The 20,658-nt window shown below is 34.8% G+C and overlaps 2 protein-coding genes across 2 annotated transcripts in view; both read right to left on the reverse strand.

Annotated features, from left to right (window-relative positions):
- LOC124631156 (laccase-1) overlaps positions 1-12,054 on the reverse strand; it is a 55,546-nt gene extending 43,492 nt beyond the window's left edge. Inside the window, exon 1 of the mRNA XM_047165374.1 lies at positions 11,666-12,054. Within this exon, the coding sequence (XP_047021330.1) occupies positions 11,666-11,762 (97 nt within the window). The 5' untranslated portion in view covers positions 11,763-12,054. The remainder of the gene's footprint in view (positions 1-11,665) is intronic.
- Positions 12,055-14,299: 2,245 nt separating this feature from the next.
- On the reverse strand, positions 14,300-16,920 carry LOC124631246. The gene is made up of 2 exons (XM_047165516.1): positions 15,894-16,920; positions 14,300-14,649 (listed from the first exon to the last, which is right to left on the reverse strand). The coding sequence occupies exons 1-2, from the start codon at positions 16,881-16,883 to the stop codon at positions 14,443-14,445; spliced, it is 1,197 nt and encodes a 398-aa protein (XP_047021472.1). The 5' UTR covers positions 16,884-16,920; the 3' UTR covers positions 14,300-14,442.
- Positions 16,921-20,658: the final 3,738 nt, after the last annotated feature.

Raw genomic sequence — 20,658 nt, forward strand, 5'->3', positions numbered from 1 at the left:
AAGTGCATATATCTTTATTCAATAACTCGTTGAATGGAACGGAACGCAAATTGTTTGGATAGTATCATCGATTCTCGTTTTACCGATGCTTATCGATTAATCTTACAAGGTACGATAAGTTACGATAATATCACTCGCGATGAAATAAAGTAGCTTCTTCTTTGCACGTGCTTTAGCTAAGCTATATTCTTGTCACTGTCATGTAACTGTCAAAGTTCTCACGTGAGAAAGGGATGACAGTTTATAAGCTATGACACGTGTTAATTCGGAAGCTATATTCGATCTTCGTTAACGCATAGAAAGTAGAGATTTCGTTCTTACGCAACTTGCTCTTCAAATTGACACGATTCGATATGTCCTGTATCGATAAGTTACCTACATTAATTAAGTATTCGAATGAAAACGATTGTAGCGATATTGACTTTGTTGTATAACATAATGATATATTGCATTTCGTGCGTTAATGTAGGCCAGGCGTACGTCACGAGTTTATTGCAGCGAATTAAACTTGACAAAAAATGTTTGTATGTTTGTTTGTTACGTGATCCAATGTGACAGAATGATTGATTGATATATCTGTCATGTGACTGCGTCGATTAAAATTGATTGGGAAATGATTTTCGAAATGGCTGTCAGAAGTACAGTGATTACTTTCTGATGTCTTATTTGCTAAGTAAATTCTTAACAGCCACATTGCCACCTAGTTAGTCAGAGATGTTATCAACGTAATTAAATAAGGAAGCGGTAGTTCTACGATAATTCTATTGTTGCCACCTCTATTACATAAAGCAGGTTGAACATCGCAACGATGCAGCATATCTGTTAGTTAATTGAGACAAATAACTTAATTCCGATAGCCATAAATCTTGTTAGGAAAGCACGTGTCTCTATTAAGCTATATGATTTACATTGGTTATATCATCGAATTTTCTCTTTAGACAATAAAGTGGGTTTAAAAAAACTCGGTTTTAATTAATCAGGCGAGTGTTCTATCAATCTGCATAATATGACACGTGTTATGATTGGGCTGGTTGCGCAAGAGTCGCGGTTCGGCTGCTGCCGGCCGCGCATGCGTGGTCCCGCCCTGCGCTGACCGCATAGCTATTGTACGAGTATGTTCATTCAGAAGTTTGTGTTACGTGTATCTACTTTTACTTGTATTTAAGTAAGTAAATAACTCTTCTATTTACATTTTTGTGATTAAAACTACTGAACAAAGTTGGCTAAAACTTGTAATGCAGATAGACTCAAACTAAAAGAAAGATGTCACCTAGCTTCTTGGAAAGTTCGTTATAAGTGAAACAGCAGGAAGTTCATAGTTAAATATAAAGTAATATCATAAATATTCATTCAAATTATTTCAAAATGTATCAGGGTAAACAAATATTGGTTCACCTAAAATTAATCTACCTAGTATTACAGTAATGTCCCGTTATCTACAAGCTAGAATATATTGCCAAGTCTTTAGGCACTTTTAAAAGTAATTAATATGTAACCCAGGAAGGATATTAGTGATAAAATACTATGATAATCTTTCACAGATATTATACACACCAATTAACTTTATCTATAAGGTATTCCTATTTATAGCCCGGTCAAAATAGACATAAAAGTAGTGGTCAAATAACATAAATTCCCACAGAGCTGATTTTTGGTGGAGAGCTAGATTTGATCATTATAAATAAAATACTAAAAGTCCCCATCGATCCCATGTGTGCGTCAAAAGTTATTCGAGGCCAAATGTCAAAATTTTAGGTTTTTTGTTTTTTTTTTCGAAAACGGTAAGTTTTATCAAAAAAAGACATCAGACCAAAGTTGTAGATCTTTAAATTTGCTACAAAAATGGCATTAACAATTCTCTCCTAAATCTCACCATTCCTGAGATATCGCGATTCAAAGAGTCACACTACACATGATATGCATATATAAGCCACGTATATACGACGGCTGCCTTTAAGTTGTGTAGTTTGAAATAAGTATAGACAATCTAATAGGTTAATATCATTTATTGTTTTTCAAAGAATTCTCTGCGATATCTAATGCCCTTTGCATGCATTAAACCCAGTTCTTGAAATATTTATTCCATTCTGAAGTGGGGGTAGTCAAATTGGCCGATTTGTATGAGTCAACAGCTTTTTCAGGTGTGCTGAAACGTTTACCACGAGACTTTACTTAATTTTGGGGAATGTAAAACAATCGTTATGCCCACGGATCCATGTCACGGTATGTTACATGTTGGTCTGCGACAATTAACTGCCGCATAGCCTCCATATTATCTTGGGTCATATCGGGTTTTGAATTACCTTCACGTGGTTTGTCGCTAAGGCTAGATTGCCCACTTTTAAATCCTAAATATCAGCGTACTGCAGTCCTAAGGCATGGTTCTGCATCACTAAACACAGAACAAAAATTTTTAAACCGCTGTATTCGCGACAATCCGCTTTTAAAGTTGTAGAAAATTATCGCACGCTAATTTTCCTTCGACATTTCCATTTTTATCCAGAAGACTGGGGTTGGAAATTGATACATAATATCTGGACCCTATTAAAACTTTACTCCCACCTGCTCCAGAAAAACTCCTGACATAATTTTTTGCAATTGCAAAAATGATTATAGTATCAAATCATCCTCCGAGCCCTTTTCCCAACTATGTTGGGGTCGGCTTCCAGTTTAACCGGATGTAGCTAAGTACCAGTCCTTTACAAGGAGCGACTGCCCTATCTGACCCCCTTAACCCAGTTACCCGGGCAACCCAATACCCCTTGGTTAGACTGGTGTCAGACTTACTGGCTTCTGACTACCCATAACGACTGCCAAGGATGTTCAATGACAGCCTACCTACAGTTTAACGTGCCATCAGAAACACAGTCATTGGTGTCCAAGATATACTTAGAAAGTACATACAAACTTAGAAAAGTTGCATTGTTACTTGTCTGACCTGGAATCGAACCCACTCATACTTGAGAGGTTGGTTCTTTACCCACTAGGCCACCACGAGTTTTTGTATGAATCTGATAAATCTATAACAATCACAATGATAGTTAACCCAATAGTTAATATCAATAATGACATCATATTAGAACTTGACGGCAATTATTCCCTTAAACTATCCTAAAATTGTCATGACAGTTAGTGGAGTAGGCCTACAGGGAAACCACGGTAAAGAAAACGCGCCGAGTACACTACCTCACAGGTGGCGTGGAAATGTGTGCATGTCCTGTATGGAATATACTTTGAAGCGCGATATCTCAGGAATGGTAACATTTAGGAGAAAACTGTTAATGCCATTTTTGTAGAAAATTTAAAGATCTACAACTTTGGTCTGATGTCTTTTTTTGATAAAACTTACCGTTTTCGAAAAAAAAACAAAATACCTAAAATTTTGACATTTGACCTCGAATAACTTTTGACGCACACATGGGATCGATGGGGACTTTTAGTATTCTATTTATAATGATCAAATCTAGCTCTCCACCAAAAATCAGCTCTGTGGGAATTTTTGTTATTTCAAATGTCTATTTTGACCGGGCTATTATTAGTACCTAAACCGTGAAAAGCATGTTGCTATCCTAATTAAAATCTACAAGCATTCTTTGCGTTAATCGGAAGGAACGATGAAGTAATGCAACTTCGTTTAAGAAATTACATACTATGTTAAGGTTTTATTATAAGTAATTTCTAATATTTTGATAAACTTACATGTGGATAAATCATCACAGATTACAATCGCAAGATTGTGAGTGTGTGTGTATGTTTGAGAGAACAGATTTTGATAAAACTTGGCAGTGATACAGAGGATACCTACATCAAAGTTCATCATCGGAAGTAGTTCTCTTGCGGAGTACATAGGCGTAAGGTAGTATAACATAAATATTGGTAGTATTAGTCGGCTATATACATACCTACTCCATGGATCTAATTTGACTTTAAAAGTGTCTAATTCTATGTGATACCAATTTGAATATCCCTTAAACTTTCGTTCCAAAAGTGGAAACGAGCAATGAATACCTATTAACTAGAAAGGCGTTTTTTATCAATTTTTGGTGAAAACGTCGTGTGGTCAGAATATCGAGATCTATCAAAAGAAAGTGTCTAATTCCTTAGAATCGATTACGTGACAAATTACCGATTACCGAGTCGAGTGTGAGCGACATTAATCCGGTGTTTCGTGTAGACTGTAGACGGATGGACGTGTAGACTAATTGCTTATTTACATGAACTTGTGGGGTAAGGTTTGATGACCACCTGTAGTCTGGTCTTTGTACAATAATTAGAGTGGTATCTGTTGCAAGTTTAGTTCTGTATACTGTACCTTATGTTTAGTGAGAATATCACAATACTGATTTGTTAGTTAGTTGATGGTATAATATGTAGTTGCGTTAGGAATCGCTTATTATATGGACACCAGGAAAAGAAAATTCTGGAGACGTAGCTATGAATATATTTTGTTTTCTCGTATGGTCTACTGAAAAAAAAAGTCATCAACGAGGCAGTGTATGTTCATATAAAATTGTCGAACTGATTTCACAATTTGATTAATCAGTATTTTAAGCCATTTAGGATGATTGATAATAACATTAGTCTTCTATCATAAAAAGGATATATTATGTATGTGCATTATATAATTCACATATGAATATAAACATGCTTCTATGAACTTCGTTAATTATTGTGTAATGGGTTATTTATTATTATTTTTAAATAGGTTTCTCTTAAGGTGTTAACGTTTGATTGATTATTGTATAAAAACGTGTTATTATTTGTAACAATTATATTTATTGGCACATGCATTTTAATATGACTTGATTTATGATGCATTGAATTGATTGGTAATATTCTGAATGCGGAAACAGTCAGTTAACACTATTCAGACCAATTACAAATTATTGGTATATTTATGTTCACATAAAAATGCTGTGTGTGATGTTTTGCAAAAATGACCATTAATTTAGGCAGTTATGCACTTGAAGAAAAAAACTCTGAAGACAGCCTGTAATACTGCACATTATCACGATATACCTATTGTTTTTATATCAAAGATAATTCATAATTACATGTTCCTTTTGTCAGATAAAAAACTTTGATTGAACATACACAATTTTGATAGCTATCAGTGTTATACATGTAATTAATGAGTAGATCAATTACGATTCGGTTCGATGGACAATATAAATTGCACCCGACACTTGACGTAACCACTATTTTTTATTAAATCTAGACTTTTAGCAAAAAGAAAATTAAATAAGCCTAGACTTATTAGATCACCAATAAAGTAGGTCTACGGTTTTTCTATTACAGCAGTTTTCTTATTAATTTTAGGTTCTTTTTTGTAAGCAAGTAAGTAAGTGGTGGTTAGAACAAAAATCACTTGAATCATTTTGCGGCTTTCTGTACCAGTAATTAAGATTAAATAAAACTCTTCATTAAAAAACATTGGCTATGCTATTTTTAGAAACAATTTGTTCATAATAGCTATGTATGTGGTAGCCATCTATTACCTACTTTGTTTTGCAATGTAGATTAATATGATCGAGGTAATGACTCCATAATACGAGAGGGCCGTTACGAAATCTTTGTTAATTTACAAGGGTAAACTGGTGTGATGAAATCGAAATATTTTTTAAACAACGTACTAGTAACTATTCGGTCAGGGAAATGAAAAAATAATAATTAAATTATTTTAGTTAGGTACATGTTTTCAACTCAAATAATTCAGGCTCAAAAAGCGACTAGCATGATGCTCTGTCGATTTCCATACAAAACTGCCTGCGAAGGACTTTATCAGGTCGGAAGATTTCCGTGAAGAGTTCATGAGATTTCCCTTTTCAATTGTCATACAAGTTACGTCTAAAAAGGTCACTTTTTCTCCTTCAAAACTTGGAGAGAAATAAATAAACGTTACGTACTATGCTGTCTATTACTAAGAACTTATATTTGCGTGCGCGCACCAGTCTAACTCGTCGTTATTTATAGCCTATCAGGGCCTATCACAACATAAGTTCAGGTTTTGAATCGTCCATTCAGCCAGCCTAATTACTCGATTCTTATCTAATATTATATGATCGATAGGCTAAAACGTAATCGATTTTTAAACTCGATTTAAAGCTAAGTTTACGACCAATAAATTTTCTTTTCAAAACAGGTTTTAATTATCAACGATAGCAATATAAATCGTAAAAGTCAAAGTAAATATTGGTATTAAGGATAGTTTATTGTTTTCACGTTATCAATAATAATTTATGTTGGAACTTGGCCGATTATTCCATGACCAATTATTTCAAATAGAACATCTGTTATATTTAAGCAGCAAGCTCGCGTCACTTTCGTTACTAAGAGATAAAACAGCTTTCTCCTAAAGATTTGAATACCAGCTTAGTAGTTCCAAGGATCACCAATGACATAAATGTAAGTTTAGAAGTACTTAATCAAAGTTGAATGTCGTGAACATGTAGAGACATCGTCGACATTGCGAGTGGGTAAGTAAGGCCTATCCAGTCTCCTTAGATCGCATGCCAAACAGCCGGTTTTCAACGGATGCAGAGGACGTTGCTCAAATATCAAGCAAAAACTATTCCATTAACTATCGGCACACTTTAATAATGACGTAAGTCAGTACAGTTATTATACTGTTCTGGCTAAAGTTTGTACGACAAAATGTTGTTGAACTATAATTTTAGGTGACTTTTGCTTATATGGCTAATTGGGAATTTGTTTTAATATCTTTGCTAATTGTTAAAAGATTGTATTAAGTCGTTCTTGGATAAGTTCCCATGTACCGTTAGAATTAGGTATTGACTAAATGGTTCGCATTATCTACAATTAAATAAATCATTGCGAATGATAGAAAATTTCAAAGGAGTCTAGGATAGATTCCTTCGGCTTTTATCGCGAATATCAGAAGTAAACTAGAATAAAATAATCTGGCTGAATCACTTTTTCCTTTAACTTTCAAAATATAACCAAGCGACTACTCCTAGTAGGTTATACTGGCCATATAAAATTTCATATTCGCATTCGAAAAACAAAACAAACACAAATGAGTTCGAACACACTTTAAAACTATTTGCTCGAATTACATAAACAATGTACCACCAGCCAGCATTAGTTCGCGAAGTGAATCCGATTTGACCGCTCTCTAGCACAAATGTGGTCAGGCCAGATTAATGCATTAGCCCAGTAACACCTGTGAGTTACGTACGATAATACAGACAGAACAAAAAACTGATGCGATTCAACAAATGACTGATATTGACGAGACTTTTAGACTGACGATTTAGTTGTTTAGTGATGGTATGGAAAAATAATATTGACAGACAATTGTCAAGTACAATTATTAAGACAATTGTCATTTAACTTAGAATTTAAATGAACTGTCTAAATACCGTTACTCAGACAGAATAATTTTGACTATTGTTTTCTGTTCAAATTACCAACAAAGGTCTCAAAAGTCAAACTCAAGCTCGTTTTCTGTATAAAATTTTAACAACTAATGTTAACGTCAAGATATCTCCACTTTCATGATAGTTTATGTGAAACCTGCTTCAATTTAATACTCATGTAATATAAGCTTTAAATGGCCAGCACGCTCCAAGATGTCATACAATGTAAATTCATGTTTACACGCGTTTTATGCATAGAAAACGTAACTAAAGTAGCTTAGAAGCATTTCATTCAATTTCTCTTTCGGGTTACACAATGACGCATCGGTCACTTCATTAAAATAATTGTAGGCCTATGGCGAAATGCGGAAAGAGGATTTATTCTAAAATATTTTATTATGTGGAACGTAATTTGCATTTCTTAATTAAGATCTTAAACATTTAGGTTATCAAAACCATTTACAATTGTAAACAGTAAAGGCATAGACGAAGGGTTTTACGACGATAAAAAAACATTCTATGCCCTAAAAATTAAGGCCAAGAACAAACCTTCAGGGTGAATAAAAGGTAACAACAATAAACAGTTCGTTAATATAATTATTTGTAAGCGCATTAATTAAGCTTAAATTTACCGGCGTCATCATAGATAGCGAAGTTAATGGATATTTTATGCGGGCTGCATTTTTTTATTGCTTGTCCGTCTTCCGGCTAAGGAACTGACGATTGCTCAGTTTTGAATAATCAACGATTTCATAACATCGTGGAAGTACCACGCCCTCACAATTAGCATTAAAACAAAGTCAGAGGATAGTGTTCGTTGGTAACTAGTCGTTTTTTACCTTAGTTAAAATTCATTGAAAGCAAGTCAATGATTAAACAATTAGTAGGCTCGCAATTTATGACAAGGATTTTAACATTTTAAACTGATAAGTAACAACCGAAAACATATGGGTTTATGTGGTTATTACGTGTTAAATATTTATTTAGTTTAACTAGAAGCCTATCGTTTGATAGGACTTATATGAGACCCTTTACTTTCTCAATACGTGTGCAATCGTGGCTAAGATTAATATCCTTCACGATGTGTAATAAACTGTCATTAATCACTTAAGGGGAGAGTAAGAACACATGAAATGGCGGTGTTTTCAAAGCTGGTTTCATACTAATTTTCCAGTAGTTGCATTGCGAAGATGCAATTGAGACTAATTATTTGGAAAACGTGGAAAATCGGACGAAGCACGCGAGAGACGGCCGAAGTCGTCCGCAATATTGGCAGTTATTTCACTTTGTAAGTTCATGACGTCAGACGTTTTCTCTCTCGCACTTTTCTTAGCAAGAGTGTGAGATGTCACACGTCTACGGTACTTGATTAGCCGGATACCAAGTTCCGGACACGGGATACGAATACCGGACACCGGATGCATAGCTGCCAGTCTGCACGAGAAACTAGATTAAAAACTTGCGTTGCCCTGTCACAGTTGTCTATGAAGGACGTTTTCTACGATACATTGTTGCGAGCCTTATAAAAACTGTTTGAACAGAATTGGAAGGAAATAATGTTGGGTATGTTGTAGAGAATATAGTACAACCATATGGGAAATACTGAGCTCACAAAAACATATAAAGCCTTTAGTTGGTAAAGCGAACTAATTGGTCCATTTATGTCGGGAGGTTTTAAGACAACTTGTTCAGTTGCAAAATATGGAACTGCTGACAGAACTGTAACGTGAAAAAGAAGTACTATAAATTAGTTATTTCATAAAGGAATTATCATGTTTTTAGGAAAAGGCAAATGATGATATTATCATGATATGATGTTGTGTAAATAAGTCTAGCAAAGACTAGCCTAGCAAAGACTGCTAAGTAAAACCAAGAGTGGTCGATAATGAACACACTACCGGCAATTTCTTACAGAATTTGCTTAACTACGTTCATTAGCAAAGTCTCCACAAGTATTATACCGAGAACTAATAATTAAATCGGAAATTACGAATCTCACGAGCATGGAGCAACGCTCAATCGATATGGCAGGATGTGTGAGAACTGCCGTGGAACTTGAGAAATCCGAGTTGCAACACTATACGCGCAACCTTGCTTCGTTCGTTAGTGAAGTGAGAAAATGGGAGTAACGTCAGAAATTTACCATTAATTATGGTGAGACTTGGCTATGAATAAGACAAATAATTGTCGGCTATTATGTAGGTAAATGTTGCGTAAAGTAGTGTAGGCATGGGTTATTATTTTTAGCTACAAAAAGTTATTAGTGAGATACAATGTCATCAGAATTTACTGATTTTTGGAATGATCCAAGACTCAAGTTGATGTATCCACTGTTTTCGCAGATATACAAATTCGTTAAGAAAAAGCTATTAAGTTTTATGAGAATTCTTTTGAATACAAGTTTCCTATATTAGAATGAAATTCTTTATGCAGAATACTTAAGCAAATACCAAACACGGTTTGAGACTATCAACGATCCAACGAGAACGCGTGCATTTTTTAAATGATGTTTTAGCATGAATCTCGCCAGAGCAAAAACTTAAAATGTAGGCAGTTTTTGCATATTTCTAGCTAACTTACCGTAAGTAAATAATTAGTGTTCTAGTTTAGGGTAGAGTTAATGTTTGGCTCTAGTTTTTAGAGCAATGCGGTTAGAAAATGCAAATAAAAGTAAATGGAATCGTAACGTTTTTTTTTTGTTTGGTGGTTTAATTAATTTAATTAGCTGGTATTTTAATGTTGTTTTTTTACATGCTAGTACCGTAGGCCTAGTTAAATAAAAGAAGTAGTTCTGTATAATGTAATTATTTTTTTCTTATAGTGAAATTGCACAAAAATTAACGCTTCTAGAAAGATCTGTATCATCAGATTGCAGCTTCAAATATTTCGGAATATTGGGTCCACGACAGCTTTACAAAACTTGGCCACAAAAAACACGGAACTGAGGATGAAAATCAATCGCTAAAATCAACCATTTCGTGCAAAAGACAGCTATTGTCAATATTTCTACACTGCCCAAGAAAAACACGATTCAATTTCATGACCCAATTTTTTATATCTTCCTCATCTTTTAGTTATAAAAACATTAAAAATAAAAGTAAAAACAAACTGTTCATGCAACGGTAAAGTGGCATTTAGTATGGCCATTGTTACAGAGCAGTTTTATGTGAAAAAATAAAATAAAACAATGTTAGCTGTCAAGGTGAGTACACACTAGTGTAATTCGGACAGGTAACGGCATTTGTACGCTAAGCTTTTATAAAAATATGTGTAACAGAATCGTGAGTAAATTGCTTCATACCAACTAAGCAATTTTTATTGCTTTTTTGTCAAGTATTGGACCATGTGCTGGGTAAGTGCAAGTAGATCGTTTCCAGATATTTGAAATGGATCAGTATTAGCTCTTGGAAATTATGCCTGAAAATTGAGGATTTTCCTACCCTGTATCAAGGAATTAAATATGAGTTATTGTCATCTTATTTATTAACATATCATATTGATTTGTTTCATAGACATTTATGCCTATTGCCCATATTCTATAGTTGGGATATAAAAATAAGTTGAGTGAACTGTCGTAAAGACGGATGCACAAAAAATTCGTTCGTGCGTGGTCCAGTTTTGTTCAGACGTCCGTGACATGACGATTTTATTTTTTTATTGTAGTTATTTTGTGCTAAATTATATTTATCGTGTCAATTTTTTATCCGTTAATTTTTATAAATGAATTCTTGTCGATCTACATAAAATATATTTTAATTAAAATAATGGCTAATATTTTTATGTTATCAACTAATAAATTATTTTTAGTATTTCTATGGCTCGTAAAACAATTATTGAAGGAATACAAAAAATCTATAAAAATTCAGTGGTATAAAACTTGCTATTATATACGAAAATAAAAGGTTTTTTAGTATTATATCTGTTCTTTCCTTATCAATGAAAGATTCTAGAAATATTTTTGAAGTGTTAACATAAACTGTGTGTTATAGTTATACGACGAATAATATTCAGAGTTAAATAACGAATCAAAATATCTATTGTGTAAGTGTGGCCGCATTTGCTTCATACAGCTGCAATATGAAATCTGCACATTTATCTACGGCCTGCGTTGGTACATGCGGTAAGGCTTTAAAATACGTTTTAGTGCATAACGAAGCATTTATTGCTACTCATAAGAAAACATTACGTATAGACATATTATTATGCTTTACACAACTAAGATATATCGCGCAAAATAAGGAAGTGTTATAAGAGTATTAATATAAAAATATGTAATTTTAATTTACCTTTCTTTCTCTTGGGCACCACTCTCACACCTATCGCAAGTTCAGTCACAACGCACAAAACCAGAGTCAGAAAATATAATCTTCCACTGCACCCCATGTTATCACACAAAGTCTGATGCGCCTGTTAAACAAATGACTACAAAGGCCTCCAGGGACGGTGCATTGGCCCGAGGATCGAGTGTTCAGGACGCGTATAATCCCAAGCCGCGTGTCGCGCACGAAATCACTAACTCGTTGATACAAGACGTCGGTACGGACTCGATCAGTGCTCCACGAACGAGTCAACCGCCCGACTACCCTATATTTTGACTTATAGCAATTTGGCAGTGCGAATTCCACTTGTATATAAAACCTTTCGCCGGGCCGGGGCGGGCGGTCATTGGTAGCGCGCGGCGTGCGCCTCGAAGGTGAAGGGAGATGGAGTGGCGCCCCACCACCTGTAGAGGGGGAACGCCAGGGTCGGCAGACACTTTTGCTATCGACGGCATGCGATAGCTATCATGCTCTAGAGGCTGTACCGTTGTGCTCCGATTATTACGTCACTCGAACGCGCGATTGACTCGCTAATACAAATCGATTGAGGCATCTGGTGTGGAACAAAAAATAAAAGAACCGCTCGATGATGAAATGTTACAAAAAATTAAATGAATAACTAAGTATCTGATTTTGTGTTGATACTGAATAGGTTACGAAATGTTGTCACTTGATTAAAATATCTTGTAAGCGTGAAGTTCTGAAACAGTACCTATTATCTCACCAAGCAAAAATCGACTTTATTTCGCTTTCGAAAATTATGAAATATCTATAATTTGGATAACATAGCCATCGAATATTTTAGGAATACTTCATACATAGTTTTCACTTAATTACTTGTATGTTGTATTACGCTTGTAAGGGTATACAGTAAATTAATACAATAAGCTAAGACTTAGCTATGGTCGCATTTCTTTTATACATAACTTCCGTTATCTTAACGACTCCCGCATTTATATAAAAATACGGAACCAACATAGGAATCCTTTTACAGTAATTAGTCCTCACAAAACGATGTACGAAAATCGTAAAAACACAAACCAGGAAGTACTTTTTTATAATTCGAACATTAAATGCGTATGCGCAATGAGAGGCGCTGATACGTTTTGAATGTTTTTAAGGATATATTAAAAAAAAACTTACGTCTATCACGACTCTTTATTTCGAAAATGCGAAGAATTATCTAAATGAAAAACCATATAGGTAAGTGCGGTGCCATGAAGGTCTAAAGCTTTTTACAAAAAATGTTAGAGGTACAGTTTACAGCATTACAGGTGCTGCTGTAATGCTGTAATTATATTTTTATATTTGTGATAAATATGCGTTTTGTCATATTTCGATACTCCAGGGGAACCATATACTTTCAGTTGACCTAAAACTAGAGCAAGTGACATCATTATAGACCACACGTAAATACTTACCTGCAAAGAAAAATGTGAATCATTTAAAATGTTACACAGGTGCGTGTAGTAAATTGACAAAAAAAAAAACGTGACACAGAACTCAGAAGTAGTTTTTAAGCAAATTTCTTTTCTTTTTGTGATCTTGCGTTTCATTCGATTTCCATTGTTTATCTTTGTTCTTTATTTCCGCGATGCTTTTAATTGATAATATCAATTTTTAATGTGAAACTCGCCTCGTCATACTACGCGTATTATTTTAAAACAATGTAATAGATGGGTTCAGATGATATCTTTGTTATAATAATAATATCAGATTTTTACTGTTTACAGAAGGGCTGGTGGCGTAATAATCTTGAAAGATATTGAAGAAAGAGAGATGAACCATTCTTATTTTCCCCCGTTGGTTTGTTTAAATTAAACTGGACTTCTAGAGGTAAATCCCCGCTGCCATTTGAACGTCTTAAGCAGTCCTTACAGAGAAGCTAGTATGACAAGCAATCTCACCAAGGGATTTTGATTTGAGAAGGTCAGGTAAGTAATTTTACTCCCTGTAAAATACTTGTCTCTACTCATCAACCAAAAACCAGCCAGGTTGGGAAAAGGACAGGAAGATGAAGGTAATATAAGGACTATTATAAATATTTTTATCTCTCCCAGATTTTTGACCCCCAACCCCATTGGCAGTTTTGCAGATCATTCCCTAGTCATGCAACTATGCACTGTTGTGATCTAATCAGCTTCATAATGACACTGCAATTAGCCATTGATATCTCTATTATGCACCTATAGAAATAATGTGTTCGAATTGGGCTTCATTAATGTGTTATAGTTTAATGTAGCAGAAAACTTTTTTGTGAATTGTTTCGCTTCAAAGTAGTCAATCACGCTGGTATTAGCATCGGTAAAAAACTATCATAACTTGTCAGCGTGGTTTGTATCCACAAATACGACGATAATACTGGGTTTACTAAATACTACAAAATAACCGTTTATTGCACGTTCTACTAACATTTAAAAAAGTTTTTTAAGCAGGTGTTTAACTATTAAACAATGAGAGTAAGTAATCCAAAATCTATTCCAAATTATTCTGTCCTTATTTGTGACTCGCCCCTAAATCCACAGCGATGACGTAATGGAGTTAATTTTAACTCCAATAGGTACGTTAATTTTTTGAACTCTAAGAAGAAAGAACAATGTAGCTAGGCGTTTATTTATTTAATGATAAAATTGTTCAAAGTTCAATTCAAATATAGCCAGAAATAGTTAAACTAATAAAATAGTAGCCAACACCGGTGCAGGAACGAAAACTGTAAGTGCAAAATAAAGAAGTAGATAAATCCATTAAGCAGTAATCAAAGTGAAGAAAGAATAAGAAGTTTGTAGAATGGACTTGAACATCTCCATGTTGAAGACCACAAGCCCCATGCCGGTGACTATCATCTCCTTCTGCGCTCTGGTGATCATAAACATGAGGAGCTTGGTAATGGAGGGGTCCGCCCATGCTTCCCATTGCGCTAAGTATAGGTCGTCCGGAATCTCTTCGCTGACCTGAAATAAGAAGCGAAATCGGTGAAAATTATAATGAAAGATCGAATTACTAATGTAAGACATAAATAACTTTAAACACTCGATTAAATTAGGTAAATAAGGAAACAAATAGGACATAGTAAGGCAGGTAGTTCAAAAGTAAGTAACAAAAAAATTGCTCCTTCATCCAAATCCAAAGGTCTTAAAAATAGCGAATAACGTCTATTATGAATCCACAGATGAATTAATAGACATTGATATTAAATCATCGGTACTGTTTTATTAGTCAAAACAACGCATTGTTACGCGAGTCTTAAGTGTTAAAAAAATATCACTCTAATGGAAGACTCACACACATATTGGGCTGACAGTGTAGTCTCACTATAAGACATGTCATCGACACGAAAGAAGAAGAATGGAAGACCGGGAAATTGGTCAAATTAAGATTCCAAGATTAACTTACATACATAGTTATAAGTGAAGCTAGTATAAGCTTGTTAAAAACGAAAGTCAGTACAAATAAATCACAGCCCTAAACACAAATATAACCGGTGCTCATATCTTGATAAATGTTATGAACACAAAGCTTACGGTCTTGCTAATGTTCTCATTACAATCGGGTATCATTAGCTACTGGATAAACACTATCTATTTGATCTACCGACTGCTGCGCTGGATTATATTGTCGACTTGTATCCTTGTGTACTTGTCAGTATTTACACTGATATGATGGATTAAATTGGTCTTTGTCTACATATATTTGCTGATACAGTACGTATACCTATGTGTACTAAAACTATACGGATTATTTCATAAGTAGCGTTAGGGCTGTCAGATTTTCTTTTGCCCAATCGCTCCTTCACCGGACTTGTAAATCAATCAAAATCATAGTGACTCAAACCAAAACTCTATTACCACACTTGTCATCGAAATCTGTCCAACTGTTTAGGAGACATGACAAATACATTGTACACATATAGAGATAATCATCGTCATTGGGTCCTACTTGTAAAACCACGGTATTCGTGACATGACAAGGCGTGTACGCATGACGCCTAAATGTTTCAACACCGTCAAGAACAAAGAATTGGTGAAACAAGGAAATTTCTACTAAATCACCTTAAAGGTCATGTATCAGTTCATTTTAATTGATATTTCTGGCACTGTACTCGTATGTGTTCATAGTACTTCCGTCGATTAAGTGTTGCCTACGGGTAATTACATAGGCAGCTCACGAAACTGATTAACAAAATGAATCACCTTACCCTTGTCAGATCACTGGCGTAACGACATGGCAGGTAAATGTGTAGGACGCCGACTACCCCAAACGACGTATACTTAGGATCTATCCGTTGCAGCAGATATATCTGGTACAAATTAAACGATATCATGAAACTCGTCAAAAGGAACACAGCGAACAACCAAGGCCCATAAACATTTTGCAGCTGAACATAAAAATCCAGAGCATCTTGGTGATCTTTGATCGAGTCATACAATCTCATTCGCAATTCTTGACGACTTTTCGAATATTTGAAAGCCTTATTCACTTTCAGAGTCATTAATTTCAGTTTGAGTCTGAGATGCGTCGTGGCTATACAGAAGGACCCGTCAAATCCGCAGTAGTTTGGTACGAGGACAACGCATTGGACGCAGTTGTACGCAAACATGCATTGAAAGAAAGGAGTTTCACTCTGAATATCTTCCACGAAGAGAAGCTCCATATCGTGTACCATTCGTCTTTCATAGTCATCAGTTTGGATACTCTCTATCGTCATCAGAGCTCCGGCATAAATAGGAAAGAGAGCACTCATTATAGTTGGGATCAGAAGCCAGGAGATCTCGCCAACTTTTGCAATTTTAATATGATCATCATAAAGCACCTGAAATTCTTCCTCTAGATTATTAGCCTCTAAAAGGTCGTCAGATATTTTATCCAGCAAAGGAGCGAACTTGCTCGTTGCATAGATGACGTAATAAGTTTTGATGAAGAAGAGAACGAGGACCACTGCCAATGTCATGTTTCTGGCGAAATTGTAAATGTCCAAAGTGTAGAGACATTTGAAGGTGTATGTGATGAACCAGAACAGTTGGCCACCGCAGAAGGTGACGATCAGAGTGATGGTGATGCATCGCCGAAGAGCCGTGGTCCTGTTAGGGTACAGGAAAGCGAAAGCAAGTGAGAAAGCACACAATTTGAAGGTTTCATTAAACCCCTTGTATTTTTTTTCAGGCTGGACGTCTACTTTCATTTCCATCTTGGCCACAATAACTCACGCTCCTTGATGATATGGTAATGAGAATGTGTGAAGCTCAGGGAATTCCGAGGTTCGTATGTAATGAGTAGCCACGTGCCGCCACATTAAGGGCAATCACGCTATAAATTACTGAGCAATTTATTAGACTTAAATCACCACTTACGGAGTAACACCTCATAATTTAGACACACTTGTTTTCAGTACTTATGTTCGCAATAATAATTCGTATTTTATTTCTTCTATACTAGCTGTGAAGTGCTTGTTCGCTTACGCTGTATTTTTTGCTTAAGGTTAACTTGTGAAATGTGACTGCGTTTTTCTTAATGCACACACGACGTCTAATGCAATAATAATAAATCACAGGTTTAGATAAATAGATCTGAAAGCCTTTATATTCTTCAAATTAAAGAATATTTTGAAAGCATACGGGTTTGTAATACTAAAAGAACTTGGCACATCTTTCAAGTACTTTTCATATTCTTTAAATGACTCAAAAGAACATTAAATATTTTGGTCATAACTGAGGTGCCTTCAAGTTCACCTTTCCTGAGTCGTCGAGCATTCCAAGTGATATTTTTAATGAGCCGTTGTCTCAACAACAATTACTATTACTTTTTCTTTTCGTGTACTGAATTCTAAGCAAAGAATAGGCAGGTTGGTAACATTTATTGTTTCATCAAAACCTCATAGTGATGATGCTAAATCTAAAATTATGTAGGTAAGGTTATGCTGAAATCGTCAACAAAAGTGATCCTTTTTCGAAAAAAATGGATCAATAACAATTGCGTATTACTGCTTACAAATATAAGTAAGTACGTAACACTTACATATAAGCATAAGTAGGTACAATTATCTGTATTAAACAAAAGTCGGTGAATGTAGTTGTGTCCAGTTTTTGGACAGCACAAAATGTTACTTTCAACCGTGCTCGAGATTTTTGCTCGAATTATTATTTAAAAACAGGAATGTGCGTTACGAAATATTAAAACGAGGTGACATGAAAGTGCAAGGGCTTTATCGAATGTACTGTTTCATAATAATGATCTGAAATCAATCTTTGGTATTCAGGTTGCAGTAATTAATGAACAGAATATTTGCAAGCTAGGACAATGAAGAAAAAACTTGGACGCTTTTCCCAATATCACCTATTTTTATCAAAGAATACATTGGTTGATAATAAAGAAATAAATATGGAATTGAATAATATTTTTTGGTACATAGGCTGCCTAATTAGAATGCCTCATTTATCTCACAAAGTATTTAATAATGCATAAATGCTAATTATTGAGCGTTTTCCGGCGAAACTCAGACATAAAACAAATATGAAAATTGCTTTGTGCTAGTGCTAATAGCGATATTTAACGTTTATTTCGTAAAACTTAATGTAGCTACTTTTATAATTATTGCAGTTCTAATCCTCTTTAATTAGTATACATAAGTGTTTAATTCTGCATGATAAGTGAATAATTCATAGGATACTAGAAGTTAATTCATCTGAAAAGTACGTCCTATGGCCATTAGCTACAATGTAGGCTTCCCTGTCAATCATCGTGGATTTTGTTTTTAACAGGCTGCTCCAAAAAGAAGGAGGTTCACAATTCCGATTTACCTACCTATATATTTTTTGTATCCCAAAATAACGATGTTTGTACATAAAGACCTATATAACCATAAATAATATTCTACACATTAGTCCCGATACTAGAGGTACAATCTAGATCTCCACAGACTGATCTAATCATCAACCAATCAAAATTTTAAATGGACTGATATCAGATCGTTGCAATGAGCATGCTATCATACATCTTAATACTGAATATGAGCCCGATCAAACTATCGGCCGACTACAAGTTTGCAGCTGGCGTCTAAACATAAAGAAAATCTTGTCAATTGTGTGTAGTGACCATGTATTTTGATATAATTGGAGTTTTATCTCAGCTTATCAACGAGTATAATAGCAATATTTGTTCTAGAACGTTTAATCGTGTTACCTTTCAATTACGGTATTGTAATAATGGCCATGAAGTGTTTAACATATTTCGCTGCTGATTAAACTTAAAATGTAGGTATCGCAGTGTATAAAAAAATCTAGAGACAAAACGATTTATAAAACAGTTTTATTCATAATAGTTGATGAGAATGAATTTCAAATATTTTCCTAAGCCATTGATGGAACTGTAAAAAAAACATAGAAGTAGTCTAAACAGTTGACATTATGAAAAGAGGTGCAATATCTCAGGTGCACATCGGCTATAAAAACAATTGCGTCAGACCTCAATAGAGCCTGTGAACTGTTAGGCCATAGATAGGCTTTGGCTGCACGCAAAGTCGCGTGCTGCTGTTGAGCAAGGAGGAAGTAAGGAGTTAGTGTGACCTCTGCGCACATTGTCATTACTAGAATTTCATTAACTTAAGCAGGTTTAGGGGTCCAAGATGGTCGACAATTAGTCCAGTACTCAAAATATAGAAAAGTGCTGACCCTATTTTTAGTTTATGTAATTTTCAAGAACTTCATTTTGTTTTGATTTCTTTTCAAATTTCTATGCCAGATATTTGTCGTATATTCCCCAACCCTAAAAATATTATGTCCTGGGAACGAAACCAAAGAGTGCAGATGCAGTCACTTTCAACTTCGCCAGACCATATACATTCAGAGCAAATGATGTGATGTTACAAATATGTTCTTAATTTTTTCCTGACTCTATAAACGTATAAACACTTTATTACATAAGACAGTAAACTGCTACGTATAGATATTTATATATGGAAGTAAGTTTCGCTCTTTTTTCGTCGGAAGGCAGGAACCATGACGGTCCATAATACAGTATTCTTGCACTAAGTGAAACGTTTGTTATAGTAATTAAAGTACTTTTTGTGAATGGAGCTCCCAAGTGATTGCACACACTAACTACCTTTTAATTTCCCCTGTATGTGACGAAACTTTCGTTACTTTACAAATTGTTGCGAGTGGACGAGTATTAGCGTTGCTCAACTTGAATGAAATGGTTTTGAAGAGCCGAACTCCGACCTATTATAACGTTAGGTAATATGGAAGACGAACGTAACTTATAAATGAGGAAAGGAACTTGATATATGCCTAATCAGGTACTGCAATTACATTTCTGGCCTTCCGAATTTAATTCAAGTGATCAAACAGTCACAAAAAAAACAAAATGGATCCGCTAGTTCCGGCCATGAAATCAATTTTCATAATAAATCACCAGGCGATTATCAAATGAATCATCCATAAATTATATTTGAAGACGTGAAAAGTGTTAAATAATCAACTAGATTATCATACTGCATCCAGTTGTTATAATTATGTAAATGTTACGTTACGCCCTCGGACCGCGGACGAGCGAAGAAAATGTATGCAAACAGGATTAACCACGTCAAGGCTTATTAGCGTAAAAATATTGCATTTATTGTTTCATTTGTTCGTTGTACGTTTGTAATTGAAGAGTTAGGTGCTGAAATAAATAAAGACTTTATAATTTGCAGGGTCTTACTGGTGAGAGTTGTAGAACGTTATTATTTATTTATTTAGTAAAAGCATTATTGTAGGGGCGTTTTGGCACAGCCCTGCCTCCCACTACTGTCTCACTAATATAAAATATACACTATAAAAACCTATTATAGAACGATAACATTAAAGGTAAAAACAATGCGATAACTCCTGACGTGTGTATGACTATTATATCTAACTTAAGAAGACTAATTAAATGACGTATAAAATTTTACTTTTTATAAATTATTCAGTTTTCTTGGACGTTGT

The sequence above is a fragment of the Helicoverpa zea genome, chromosome 6 (assembly GCF_022581195.2).
Source record: "Helicoverpa zea isolate HzStark_Cry1AcR chromosome 6, ilHelZeax1.1, whole genome shotgun sequence".
In the NCBI taxonomy this organism is placed as follows: domain Eukaryota; kingdom Metazoa; phylum Arthropoda; class Insecta; order Lepidoptera; family Noctuidae; genus Helicoverpa; species Helicoverpa zea.

Excerpts from the sequence above, each read along its gene's own strand:
- LOC124631246 (XM_047165516.1), bottom strand. The coding sequence starts at position 16,883 with ATGGAAATGAAAGTAGACGTCCAGCCTGAAAAAAAATACAAGGGGTTT. Across the intron at positions 14,650-15,893 it reads ACGCCAGTGATCTGACAAGG|GTCAGCGAAGAGATTCCGGA; the intron begins GTAAGGTGATTC and ends TTCTTATTTCAG.